The sequence below is a fragment of the Gymnoscopelus braueri genome (genome assembly GCF_963280865.1).
Source record: "Gymnoscopelus braueri genome assembly, chromosome: 19".
NCBI classification, from domain to species: domain Eukaryota; kingdom Metazoa; phylum Chordata; class Actinopteri; order Myctophiformes; family Myctophidae; genus Gymnoscopelus; species Gymnoscopelus braueri.
Window position 1 is genome coordinate 39,252,808 of NC_137621.1, and position 14,025 is coordinate 39,266,832.

General features: G+C 41.5%; 1 protein-coding gene across 3 annotated transcripts in view; it reads right to left on the reverse strand.

Moving 5' to 3' along the window:
- Nucleotides 1-4,570: 4,570 nt before the first annotated feature.
- col12a1a (collagen, type XII, alpha 1a) overlaps nt 4,571-14,025 on the reverse strand; it is a 93,743-nt gene continuing 84,288 nt past the window's right edge. For 2 of the 3 annotated variants that reach the window (XM_080414725.1, XM_080414726.1), the window contains 9 exons: nt 13,563-13,616; nt 13,149-13,202; nt 11,873-11,944; nt 11,127-11,162; nt 10,966-11,032; nt 10,177-10,359; nt 9,461-9,538; nt 7,230-7,403; nt 4,571-5,473 (listed from right to left, as the gene is read on the reverse strand). In XM_080414725.1, coding sequence (XP_080270851.1) covers nt 5,325-5,473; nt 7,230-7,403; nt 9,461-9,538; nt 10,177-10,359; nt 10,966-11,032; nt 11,127-11,162; nt 11,873-11,944; nt 13,149-13,202; nt 13,563-13,616 — 867 coding nt within the window. In that variant the 3' untranslated portion in view covers nt 4,571-5,324. Of the gene's footprint in view, nt 6,508-7,229; nt 7,404-9,460; nt 9,539-10,176; nt 10,360-10,965; nt 11,033-11,126; nt 11,163-11,872; nt 11,945-13,148; nt 13,203-13,562; nt 13,617-14,025 lie in introns of all 3 variants that reach the window. The other variant, XM_080414727.1, reaches the window with a different exon arrangement.

A 14,025-nucleotide genomic window follows, 5' to 3' on the forward strand; every position in this document is an offset into this window, starting at 1 on the left:
TTCTGCTTTCGTGAAATAGGGGTCAGGGCCCTATTCCACTAAAGGTGAATTAGAGCTAAAGCATGGCTTTAACACCTATCCTGGCCTAATTTAGCCAGGATTAGGGATGAATCGGTTTCATGAAAGCTGAATTATCTTGAAGATTAGTTTAGCCAGTTCACCCTGGCTAAATTTAGCCATGACTAGATTTCACGAAAGAGAATTGAAGCAAGCCTACCTTAGTTAACATGGGGCCTGTTCCTCAAAAGGTGAATTAGAGCTAAAGCCTGGCTTTACCACCTATCCTGGCTTAATTTAGCCAGGATTAGAGCTGAATCGGTTCCACAAAAGCTGAATTATCTTGAAGATTAGTTTAGCCAGTTCACCCTGGCTAAGTTTAGCCTTATCCGATTCCACAAAAGAGAATTGAAGCAAGCCTAGCTTAGTTACCATGGCAATTTAGCTGTGAAGTTAGCCTGGTCAGGAGCAGGCTAACAGCCAAGCTTACTTAATCCAGTGTCTTTGTTCTTCAAGTTTTTCCACAGTTAATTCAACACATGTGTTTGTATATGGACTCATTTGAATGACCCTGCATTCAAATAAAATGAAATCAATACAATAAGATATAATCAATGTAATTATATTACTGAAATAGTGTGTGACCATGAATCATAATTGTTTCACAATGACTCATGTGATATGTCATTGTCACTATGTTAACACTATAGTTCATATTGTTGTTAGATGTTTGATAATATATTACCATTTTAATATTATAAAAAATGTCTAACACATACATATACATATATATATATATATATATATATATATATATATATATATATATATATATATATATATATATATATATATATATATATATATATATATATATATATATATATATATATTTTTTTTTTCTTGTCCACCTTTGGAGTTACATCATGATGGCAAGGTACAAGGCACAACCCAAATCTCTACCAAAGTGGTCTTGCAAATGTGGGGTTATTGTGTGTCTCGTCCCGTCCCCCGTACCCCGCTCATCCCGTTGCGGTCAACCCCCCCCCCTCCGTCCCGTCCGTCCCGTGCGTCCCGTGCGTCCCGTTGCAGCCCCCGTCGCAGTACACCGACAACATATATATGTTTTGCCTTTAAGCAGTCAATCTGAAAAACAATGAGTTTTCCGACACTTATTAAATTCTTATGCGGAAAATCGAAGATCTACAAGCCTGAAAAAACATGTAGGCTATACCTTTTGGCGGCCGGACCCTCGTTACCCCCGCGGGTAACGGCGACCCCCATTACTGCAACGGGGACCTGCGGTAATGGGGGTCGCCGTTACCGCAACGGGGACACCCCTTACCACCGCGGGTAACGGCGACCCCTGGGGACCCCCGTGGACGGCACTGCAGATATATAAATAGATGGATTCCATGTAATCTCAACATTGCATGCATGGCGCATTTAATAGCATTGTAGATTAGAAGGCGATATCGCCGATATTCACTTAAACTCCTCATGTTTAAGCCTAACAGAATCATATATTTATGGACTATATATTTATGGACTTGTATATAAATTGTATATATTTTTGGACGACTTGTGCATTTAATTTGTCGGCCACGCTTTCTCCCTGGATCTATTTATTGCGGCCGTGTTTCCTTTATTGCTTATCATACATTTTACTTCCTCATATGATTGCATGAGCCGCTGCAGTGCTGCTATTCAGCCACAGAGAAGAACGCCGCTCTGGTTTTGGACTCCATGATTGGTCAAGTTCAAGGATTCTGCTATCGACTTTCATGGTCTTTTACAGGAATACGTGAAGCCTGGCTTCATTATCCTGGCTCGACACAGCCTGGCTTGACAAGGTCTAGCTCGACAAAGTCGCTCCTTTTCAGCCTGGCTTGGCGTTCATGGAACGGAATAAACGAGGCTATACGTTATACATATACGATATACGACTTTGTAAGCCTGGATTTGACTTATGGCCAGGCTTATTTAATTCACCTTTCGTGGAATAGGGCCCAGGCTGGACAGACCAGACTTTGTCAAACCTGGATTTGACTTAAATCTAGGCTTATTTAATTCTCCTTTCGTGTAATAGGCCCCGGGTCTCCGTGTGGCTTTCTGTGCCAAAGACCACAGAGGTGTCCACCAACTATCCGCTGCCCTACGGCACCATCACACATTTACACATGTTTCTTTTAGTGCTTTTAGTGTAGTTTCTGGATGTTAGTGTTCAAAACATGCTTCATAGTAAAGAAGAAGGAAGATTTGAACCACGACCTTTGGCTCATACAGACAGTGTCTTAACACAGTTACCTACGATGCTGCCTGCTCCGAAACAGTTTTTCTCCTGCTTCAACTGACAACAAACAATGATACAAACAAAATATATCAAGATATGCAGTTGATTTTATTTGTTTATATATATTGTTGTTTGTTGCACAATTGAAACAAGACCCTGGATTTTTTTTATTAATCTGATGAGCAATAAATTCAATAGCTCACTGTGTAAAGACACTCTTTAGTCTACACAATCCAAAGGTCCTGGGTTCAAACCTACAAATAGCCGTTTTCCATTTGAAGAATATTGAAACTTCTTTGTCAATTTCTTAATACTTTTGAAAGTTTTAAACACATATATTTCTTATGAGTCCTTATGAGTATGTGTACCTTACCCTTTTAATGTATTATTAACTTCACTCCATTACATTACAAAGACAAATATTATGCTTTTGACTCGTGGGATTCGCGGCTCATATGCACGGGTTTTCCCTTGCTTCTATGGTGCTTCCTATGGTGCGTCCCTGTCTTCTATGGTGCTTCCTATGGTGCTTCCAATGGTGCTTCCCGGTTCTTACATTGGACGACATAGTGTAGCATGGCATTTAAAAAAGAAAAATAATTTTTTTACATTGGACTGTCCAGTGTAGCATGGCATTTTTGTAATGTTATTTTTTACATTGGACAACAGTGTTGCATGGAATTTCTTTATGGTTTTTACATTGGACGACATGGTTCTATTATCTATGCTGCTTCCCTGATTTCTATGGTGCTTCCCTGTCTTCTGGTGCTTCCTCTGGTGCTTCCCTGTCTTCTATGGTGCTTCCCTGTCTTCTATGGTGCTTCCCTGTCTTCTATGGTGCTGCCTTGTCTTCTATGGTGCTTCCTATGGTTCTTCCCTGTCTTCTATGGTGCTTCCCTTTCTATGGTGCTTCCTATGGTGCTACCCTGTCTTCTATGGTGCTTCCTATGGTGCTACCCTGTCTTCTATGGTGCTTCCTATGGTGCTACCCTGTCTTCTATGGTGCTTCCTATGGTGCTACCCTGTCTTCTATGGTGCTTCCTATGGTGCTTTCCTGTCATCAATCGTGCTTCCTATGGTGCATCCGGCTCCTTGTCGTCTATGGTGCTTCCTATGGTGCCTCCCTGTCATCTATGGTGCTTCCTATGGTGCCTCCCTGTCATCTATGGTGCTTCCTTTGTTGTTTTCCTGTGTTCTGTGATATAGAGAGGACAGGAAATCCATGTTTCCAGTGTTCTATCTCATGCCGCTCTGGGTGTGTCTAGGGAATTAAAATATCTTGGACATATCCTCTCAGAGGATCTCAGGGATGACAGTGACATCCAACGACAATATATGCTCACGCCAATATGCTTTTAAAGGACGACTTCACCCATTTCAACCTATCTTCATATAATTGGTCCTCACTAATACTCATAATAAAATGGTAAAATAAATATCTAATCAGTCTGTGTCTCAGAGGAGGGCTGTAGACAGTTCAGAAACCCGTCTACCAGTGACATCATCGATGGGGAATCCAAGCTAATAGAAACTGCAGGCTTTGTATTCCTGGAAAGTTGCAATGCAATGATAGATCCCATTGTTCTCGCCTTAATAAAAATCTGAATAAAAAATGTTTAATCTTTTTGGAGGAAAAAATCCTGCCTAACGATGATGTCACTGGTAGACGGGTTTCTGGACAGTCCACAGCCCTCCTATGAGACACAGACCAAGTAGAAAAAAATTGTATAATTTTATCATTAGCATTAGTGAACACCTATTATACTGTATGAAGATAGGTTGAAAATGGGTGAAGTCGTCCTTTAAGGAAATTGCCTATGTGTTCTGTAAATGTAAAATGTGCACTGTTCAGAGCATATGTCACCCCCCTGTATATGGCTCATCTATGGGTGTTCCTATAGGTGGCATAGTGCCAGTCAGTTGTTTACTTCTATTCGTATGCCGATGTGCCCACTTGTGAGGCACTGTTGAGGCAATAATGTTACATTTTATGCAGTGCATGGATGTGTCTAATAACAGCATCATAGTGGCTCTAACAAACCTTGTGAAGAGCTGTTACCGGGTCACATCCAGGCTTCGCAAGCACTGGCTCAGCAGCCACCTGCTGATAAGGTAGGATTGCACATAGTGCTTTTATTTCAACTATTGTACTTTTTTAAATTTCTTTTTATCTTTTTCCACTACATATGTGTGGTTAATTATCATTCTGTTGACCTTTTAATAGTGAAAGATGATGTTCTTAATTGCTAAACTAAATGACTGGAAGACAAGAACAAATGCTACATTTTCAGTAGTTTTATTGAAAAATGCCTCTTCTGTTTCAGAAATAAATAAGAAAATAAGGCTGTGGAATTCACAAATGTGCAGTTAAAACATGAGAAAAGCAATTCTATGTCCATAGTCTTGCACGCAAATCCCAACTGCATTGATACAAAACAACAACTATTTTCTGATTTAGAAATACTTAACGTCCCTAAATATACAACACAGACATGCAATTCCACCTTTGGTAACAAAAAAGATTGTCAGCTGTGAATTGTTACAATATTTCGGATTAATTTTGGCTTACAGGACTTAGAAAAAGCCACAATGACCAATCTTTGCATTAACTGGAATGGAGATGTATGTGGATAAAATCATTATGGCAAACAGATTTACATTGTGAATTTTTTTTCCCTAACTGTGAAATAAACATAGCTTTTTGGAAAGCATTGAAAAACATACATACTACTCTTGACATATTTGTTGATTTTCACATGATTAGTGCATTGCACATTGGACTCCGATAAACACTTGATGCAGTTATATTACAAGCAGAGACAATTAAGGGAACAGTTAGCAAGCACACAGGTTTTGTAATGAAATAACATCTAGAGTTTTGTACTCCTCTTGCTAAACTTGTCTCACTTTGGCAAAAATATATGTTCAATAAAGCCAGGGGTATCAAACCCGTAGAGTTTTTATCAAGTCATACTTACACGTGACCATTGAAATAATTTTAATATAGCACTTTTTTGAGAACTCATGTTTGTGCCTATGATGGTATTCTCTCAGTATCATCTCTTGGTAGTGACCGCTTTCCTCTCTGGTTTCGTGTGTAACCAGGTGACTGTATTGTCTCATAATCTTCGGCTGGTTCCTCAGGTATAGACACGACCGCAGGCTCGGGCTCGTAGCGATCGGCTAGAAAATATTTAGTTTGGCCAATCAAAAAAATGTGTCCATTCTACAGTATTCCATCTTAACATGCACAACATACATTTAGTGTTACATTGCACAATGCTATGGAAATCTGGCATGGTTGTTTCCTTCTTAAGATGCCAGGAGAGTTTTGAAAACCGCTCAAAACCACTCTTATTTTTAAACCTCAAAAATACAAAATAACAACCCAAAAACAAAAAAAAACACAAAATGTAAGGATGACATTGACAATAACACATTCTGGACCGATATTTGTCTCAATTTCCTTTCTAATCCTAAAACCCGCTGAGGTATTAGATAAGAATATAGGACATCATCAAGTAAAATAAAATATAAAATAAAAACATAACAAATCGCAGGAAAAAAACCACATTGTCAATGGTCTGGCAAACACACAAAAACATGATTAATTGTACAAATGGCACATGCTTCAGTCTGGACCGGAGCACTAGCTACTGTATATAAATCATTGAACGCATCATAATCAGAGGTTATGCTGGCAGTAAGTAAGCAGAGTGTTATATGGCACAAGCTCAATACAGATGTTAACTTGATTTTTAGTGAATTGTTGACTTTCAAACATCATTTACAAGGCACAAATTAGTTTATTTACAGGTATCACCTCTTCATTGACATGTTAACACTGCTGTTGTCAGTTACGAAATCCCTTTGGTTAGTAGTTGTTTTTGGGTGAAGTTTTGTTTTGTACATGCTCCTTCCTTCGTAGAAAATGCTCTCTCACTCTGTTTTTTTCCACCGGGTTTTTGGTTCAAGATGCAAACAGGCCAGTAGGTTGCCATCACTGTAGCTTGCAGCTGCGATTGGATGTTAGTGCCAGTCCACTCCTCTCTGTTTTTTGTTTTTTCTTTACAGTTTATTGGTTCGTTTTAACGTTGCTCATTAATTATGTCCATGGTGATTAATCCTTACATGCCCCTTTAGTGAACGGGCAAACATCTCAGAAACAGGACTTCAAAGTGTAAGCAGCACAGGCGGCTTAGTTTACTATGCCGTACCTGAAAATAGTTGAAAGAGGGTGTGAGTGTTTTCTGTGGCACAAAGTCATCTGCATTCTGCATCTCATTCTATATGAGTAACCAGACTTCACAACGCTTCACATGCCACTTTCAGTATTCTATGTCAAATGTATGTTTTTTTCTTGAATATAGGGGTTCCTCGTGAAAAGTTGGCATTCATTTTCAACAACACTGAGAAGATTTTTTTGTGATTTTCTTAACCACTTAAGCTCTGTATACTTAAGTCGTACAAGAAATAGAGAAAAAACGGTCCAAACGATTAGGTCCTCCAATCGGGGCGCCAACATATTATAGAAGAGAGACAGAAAAATGCTTGCACATTGAAGGAACCAATAAGAAGGAACCAAGAAGAAGCCTTGCAAGAAACTGCAAGAACGCCACACTGGGGTTTTCAGATGCAACATTCTTTTCAATATTTAATAATCCATGGTGCGATGCAAAGCAAAAGTGCTTCCACCATGGATTATTAAATATGAAAGCCACAGTGTGGACATTCCCTCTTGACGTATCAGTGTGCAAAGATGTTTCTGTCTCATTCACTAGTCTCAAACATCAATCCTTTGGAACCCTTATATTCTGATCGCCATACATTATCAAAGCAAAAAGGTAGTGCATTGAGTTGCAAATAAAAATTAGTGTGCATCCATTTAACCTGCTATGTAATATTGTGCCATGCAAGACCTAAATACTGTTCAATGTACCTGGATTATATCCTTGTCCGTTGTAAGGAATGCCAACACACTGAGAGGAGTCGCAGTATCCTGGAGGGCCGGGTGGTCCCCTCACCCCGGCATTACCCTGGCGACCCGGAGGGCCACGAGGCCCAGCAGAGCCTGAGGGACCTGGGGAACCCGTTCTCGACTCGCCTGGTGGCCCTGGAGAGGTGAGAGAAGGTACGCACACTTTTCAAATAGGAGGATTTGTTGCCAAGAAGGAAACCCAATGACATCACCACGGAAATGATATGGGTCACACTGGTATGTAGCACTGTATATTAAATATTTAGACGACCCAATTAAAAAGCTTGACCACAAAAACAACCCCCGCCCCCCCACCCACCCGAAAAAAAGGAGTACTTAAGGGGGGCTCAGTGGAGTTACCCCCCGGCCCCCTCTGTCTAGACGCAAAAATCCCAGGGTGGAATTTTCCCCCCCACTCTCTCTCTCTCTTTCTCCCCGACTCCCTTAAATGAGCCCATGTGTTGTCAATGAAGCCACCAAGGAAAAGCTCATTGTACAACAATCTGAATCTCCCACCCACACACACACACAAGAGTGAGTCATCTGTGTGGGTTTCCTCCTACTACTGCTCAGTCTGTTCTCACTTCATTCATAGAAAGACAGACATGGCAGTGTTTGGATTGGGGTAGGCAACACATCAATAGGAGATGCCTGCTGTTTGCCTGCTGTTTCCCACTACCCCCCCCCCCCCCTCCCCCCAATGATAGGCAATCGTCTGAGGTGGTGGGCTTTTCCGAGGAAACAAACTGAATATCGGTTGCAGCTGAGGCTCCTTTTGCGGCTTCTTCCATGCAGACAATGTCCTAATAATAACTCGGCCCAGACTAAATACAACATGTTTGGTTATTTCTAGAGCTCAAACAGGATAGAGATCAATTTAAAAAAAACACCAAGCAAATCCCTGATGAGGCATTTAAATGGAAAGTAGTCACTTTCCATTTAAAGTACAATAGTTCATGCATCGTGGAATTTCAAAATGGCCAGGATGTGGGTTTCTGCATAATAGCTATTATGTGCATGAGAGCTGTAAATCATTAAGAAATGAAAGAATTGGGAATACAATTCCAAGTGTTCCCCAAGGATGTATGCATGCGTTGAATGAAGGTACTGCACAGGAAAATCCTCAGTGTTCATGTATCCATTTTGTAACCCAGAGAGTGTTCAAATGCAACCACATGGACCTGTAAGGGTACACTACTCTCCGAGTTAAATGAACACTGAAGATTGTAGCGTGTAGACACACACACACACACACACAAATCATGGCTGCTCTTTGGCGTCCGTGATTTTAATTGGACTAGGAGGAATAGTCACAGACCATATCTAGCACGACCAAAAAAAGTCGCCATTTTGGAACTAAAATTTTAAAACCGTCCCTGGCAGCGAACAGTGAGATACACCAGACCATCTGCAGCTGCTGAAGAACACAAGGTTGTACAGGAAGCCTCCGTGAAGATGCTTTTATGTTCCATGCTTCACTGCGATGCACATGGGGCATAGCAGCCTCATTGTTCATCTTTACAGCTTTACAGCTGTTTTGCGATGTGGACGGCACAGTACAACAAGAAGATGATGTACTGTGTGTTCCTTGATATCAGTGCGTTCATCGCTAAAACCGAACCCTCTATACTTAGTGAAACGGACCCAAGTTGGCTGTGTACTTGGTCTGCTCTCGTTTCCTTCCATGCCAAATGTCTTCGCCAGAAATAGTGGATCTACAAGCTCATGACGCGTTCCCGCAGTTGTGTGAACATTCGGCAGCTATTTCTGACGAATATTACCCTCAGAATAAGCGGCACTGAGGTTCAAGTGGTTAAAGGGATAGTTCACCCCAAAATAACTTTTTTTTCTATCGATTAGTCACCCCATGGAGACTTGAATTCATGGATACTTATTTGTTTTTGTGGCATTCCTAAGCCAATAATTTGATGACCGGCAGCGGTTCCGGTAGGAGACACAAAGAGTCTCCTTTGTGTCTCCTACCGGAACCGCTGCCTACCGGTCCGCTGGTCATCAAATTATTGGCTTAGGAATGCGACAAAAACTTTTGGGTGAACTATCCCTTTAAACAACATTCTTGGTAGTTGAGTTAAAGCCCTATTTACTCCCTTGAATTTCCTCCCGGAGATCAGTCAAAATGGAATCAAATGGATCTCTGATCCAAAGGGTGAGGGAAGAAGGAAAAGTCTTACCTGGTGCACCACTTCCACCTCTTTGTCCTCGCTGTCCAAGTCCTGGACTTCCTCTCTCGCCTTTCTCTCCTAGCAAACCTGGAAAGAAAATCAGAAGTGGAGAAATCAGCAACAGTAACAGTTTGTACTTACAAACATCTCCTCTGGAAACAACCAAATGGGTCTGGCTAACAACCGAAACATTAACCATGATGGAAAAGTCTCATGTTACTGTATAAATCTAACCTAATCCATGTGCAAACGTCACAAGGTAATACAATTATGTTATTTAATTCACGCCCGATGGAACAGCATGGGTACCATAATCAAATGGGACTCCCTCTTTCATTGGTGTGTCGCCCAGGTTGTGCCTAGACCCTAACTTTTAACTTAACATTTTAACTTCACAAAAACTATGCCTAAACCTAACCTAGACCCTAACCTCACAAAAACTATGCCTAAACCTAACCTTGACCCTAACCTCACAAAAACTATGCCTAAACCTAACCTTAACCCTAACCTCACAAAAACTATGCCTAAACCTAACCTTAACCTCACAGAAATGATGCCTAAACCTAACCTCAAAACCCTGTCCACCTGGGCGAAACACAGGGAAAAGAGACTCTCCCATAGTCAAATGCCACTGCGTGCTTAACTATTCTGTCGTCATTCTTCTCCGAGACCCTGTGACACTTCCAACACATGGAAAATAATGGAACCAGCCCTTGGGTGTATACCTCTTTCTCCTGGTTGACCAGGTTGACCCGGGTGACCAGGGGTTCCGCTTCGGCCGGGCTGACCGGGCTCTCCGCGAGTTCCCTGGTTGCCGGCAGGGCCGGCGGGGCCGGCAGGGCCAGGCGTGCTGCTGCGGTATCCAGATGGAATCTGGTTCAGCATCATGTCGATCCTGCTCATTTGGCCTGTAAGAGGTGAATGACATGATTTCATGAATTAAAGTCAAATAAAATCTCACAACAAAAAACTGTGTATGGCCAAAGTCCTAATATGAGATTTGTGAGTCAGTATGAAAGGAGCCCCGACACACTAGCGCTGTTTCTTAAACAATTAACACAATATGATCAAAATGATGATGTTTTAGTAATATTGTTCCTGCTGTTCTACATTCTGCCAACCAGATGAAGAAATCACAAACAGAGGCTTTAACCTTTGCTTTTATGTAATTTAGGGAAAATGCTTCTAAACATAATATTACTAGTTTGACCACTTCAAATGCTCTAATCTTTAAAAGAAAGAACTGAAAATAGCAAAAGATGCACAAAATAAAATCTAGATTTACAGGTGCTGTAAAATGGCCTTTAGGCCATTGGTTCTCAAAGGGGTGTCAGGGGACGACCCCCAGGGTTATTTTTGGTTTTCTTTTTACACAAATCTTGCATGGCACAAAACATGCTCAGATGAGGGTCGGCGGCCAAATACATATCAAATATTAAACTCACTTTCCATTCTTGGCATGGAAAAAAGTGTGAGACCCACTGCTTTATAGACTAAAGAGACATTCTACTTACTGTTCACAAGCTGTTCACAAACTTGTCTGGCGATGGAGCGCATCATGTTCTGGGATGCAAAGTCTCCCTGAGCAGCAAAGACATTTTAATGAGACCAGTTCGTCTTGATGTCATATCAAAATAGTGCATGATTATGAGACTCTAATAAACAGAATACATACCCTCTCTCCCTTTTCTCCTTTGATGCCAACTGGTCCCTGTTAAAGAGAAGAACGCCATGGTCAGTGCCAAGATGAAAAACACGTTGTTTGAGCTTTGAGGCAACGCCATAATGGAACACGAATAACCATGGCTTAACGTTCAAATTAGGCAGTTAATGTCCAAAGACATCTGGTGAATTTAAGGGGAACGCTTAATACTTTTGTGAAAATAACAGACAACAATTGGGTATCTATTGCAATGCAGATCTTCTTCAGACATTATAAATAATAGTGACTTGCAAGCATTTAAATCTCAAGTCAAAGCACGGCTTAAGGCTAATCAAACGTGCCAACATGAACTCAACGCTGAAGCTGAACTCATGAACTTCTGTTCTCCCTTTCACCATAACAGGATGTTCCTCACCAGTTCACCTGAGAGGACAACGTCCTCTATGGTTTAGTATTGTAACGTAGTGTAATTGCATCATAACGCATTCTTTTTATGTGTTTTGAGTGTTTTGTATACAGCGTGATTGTTCTGTTTTATTGTTGTACACCCGCCCAGGGACTGTAGAGGAAAATTAGTTCTTAGCTAATAGCTACATCTGGTACAATGCATCAGATTTCTGTTGCTGAAGTCAGTTCAAATTTGTACATTGTCTCTGTCAAATAAACAGAATAAAGTAAAACAAAGAAAAACATCAGAATTCTGGATGAACACTGGACCATCGGGGTCTGTCCGTGGAATTGAGTTGCGTTGCACATACCGGGTTTCCTGTTTCTCCGCCCTTCCCTGGTTTTCCTGAAATTCCCTGTACTCCTGGATTACCAGGATTTCCCTGGAAAGAAAAGCAAAAAGTGTACTGTAATATTGACCTTGTGCATGTTACACGCACAGTACAAAGTGTAATATTGACCTAGTGCACGTTACGCACGCAGTACAAAGTGTAATATTGACCTAGTGCACGTTACGTGCGGAGACCTCAAGACTATAACGATTAACTGATGTAATGAGCTTCAATTTCAGATGTGTGTTTTGTGTACTTAACCCCTGCTGTAGGCACATGATACACAGACGGTTCTCAAAGTGGGGTCTAGCAAAATTAGTTGATATAGCATCAAAATCTGTTTAACCAATGTAACTCTATATACTTTATATATCGGCTATTTGAAAATAGCCGATCTACGAGCATTGCAGATCTACAGCTCTTGTGTGGTGGCTGTAAACTTGTGGAAAAAATGTGGAATATTTTCTAAACGTTTTAACAACACAAATCTTCTATGGGGGCCCCCCGCACAAACCCTTTTCAGATGGGTGTCCGTGGCCAAACACGTTTTAATTTGAACGCGGAAAACTTTGAGAACCACTGATACACCACTCCAAACGCACTAAAGCGGAGGTGGAAGTCAAGACCACATGTAGATGGGATGTGTACAGTATGTACCGCACGCACCAACCCGTGCTAAAAAAACTCCTCTGGAAGAGTCTAGAATGGTATAGTGCACGTGAATGCCGTGTTGGCACGCAGCACTGTGGCATTGTGGGACGATTAAGTAGATACAGGCCTCACCAAACCACAGAAAAAAGAAAATGAGATGCACGCTTTTTTTTTTCTCTTTGCTTTTTTCTCTCTGTAGGGCCGAGAGAATACAGTCTGCGTTTTTATGTGCTGCTCCAGTGGAGAGGAACTGCAGAACCAGAGGGGTAATTGTTTTACATATATCAGGAAATAACGCACGCTCCAAGGGGGTATTTACATCTCTCAACAGAAAGACACATAACCCCCCCCCACACACACACACACACAACGTATCGTCTCTGTCGGCTGGTAACCTCATATGTCCAAAACTGTTACTTTTGTACCGTTTTGTACTTTTGTATGACGCTGTAGTATGATCAAGTAGGGCGTTCATTTACAAAAAAAAAGTTAAAATATGGAGATAAGAGGTTTCTGACCGACACAACGACATACTCATACACACACACACATACACATACAGGTACACACACACGCACTCAGACGCGCACACACACAAACTCACCATTGCTCCTGGTGGGCCTCTGGGTCCAGATTGTCCCTCCTTCCCTGGTGGTCCCTGTGAAGAAACAACAATATACGCTGACACCCGGGGTACAACACACTGGGGACCTTAATCCAACACATCAGTACTGTTGAGATATATTGCTTTCGGGTCTTATTTCTATCCTTGAACTGAGCGTGGTGCTGGAAAATGAATTACAGTACCGTGCAGGCTATTAGGAGAGCGCACTGCACTAGGAAAAACGGTTTTGGCATGGCGCAAAATGGTTAACATGCAAAGTAACTGTTAACATGGTAGTACCTCTATACATGCTGAGCTAAGTAAGTGCTCACATGCAAAGCATATGTCTAAGTAGGTGTTGGCTGGATTTTTTGTGTAGGCTGTCAACAGAGTGTGTACATTGAACAGGCTTACCCGTGCTCCGGCTGGTCCGACTGGGCCTAGAGGGCCGCTTGGCCCGGAGGAACCCTGTAAATAAAGCAGACACACTTAATCAAATGGTAATGATCAGGAAAATAAGATTCATACAGGTCCCAAATGACTCTCTATAAAAATGTCTGCAGTTTCCTAATGATGTAGCCAAAGATGATAGACCATCTGTTTCCCTCCAAACCGGAACTATTTAATTTTTTTAAAACTGTTGCTGCATATGTGTTTACTGGAACCGCGTGCGGACAATGCTGGCATAATTAGCTTGATTGTGCGAGGAGGGAAACAATACGATGGTGCTAACAGTGCGCTGAGGCTGCCCAGGTCTCAATATGTGATTATTCCCATGTCTCACAACTGCCTTATTTCTAGGTCAAAGTAATCAGTGGTGAAGTTCTGTCCAGTTGAAGGGTGGAAGTTGGCTGAATGAGAGGTTCCTCAGCCAGGA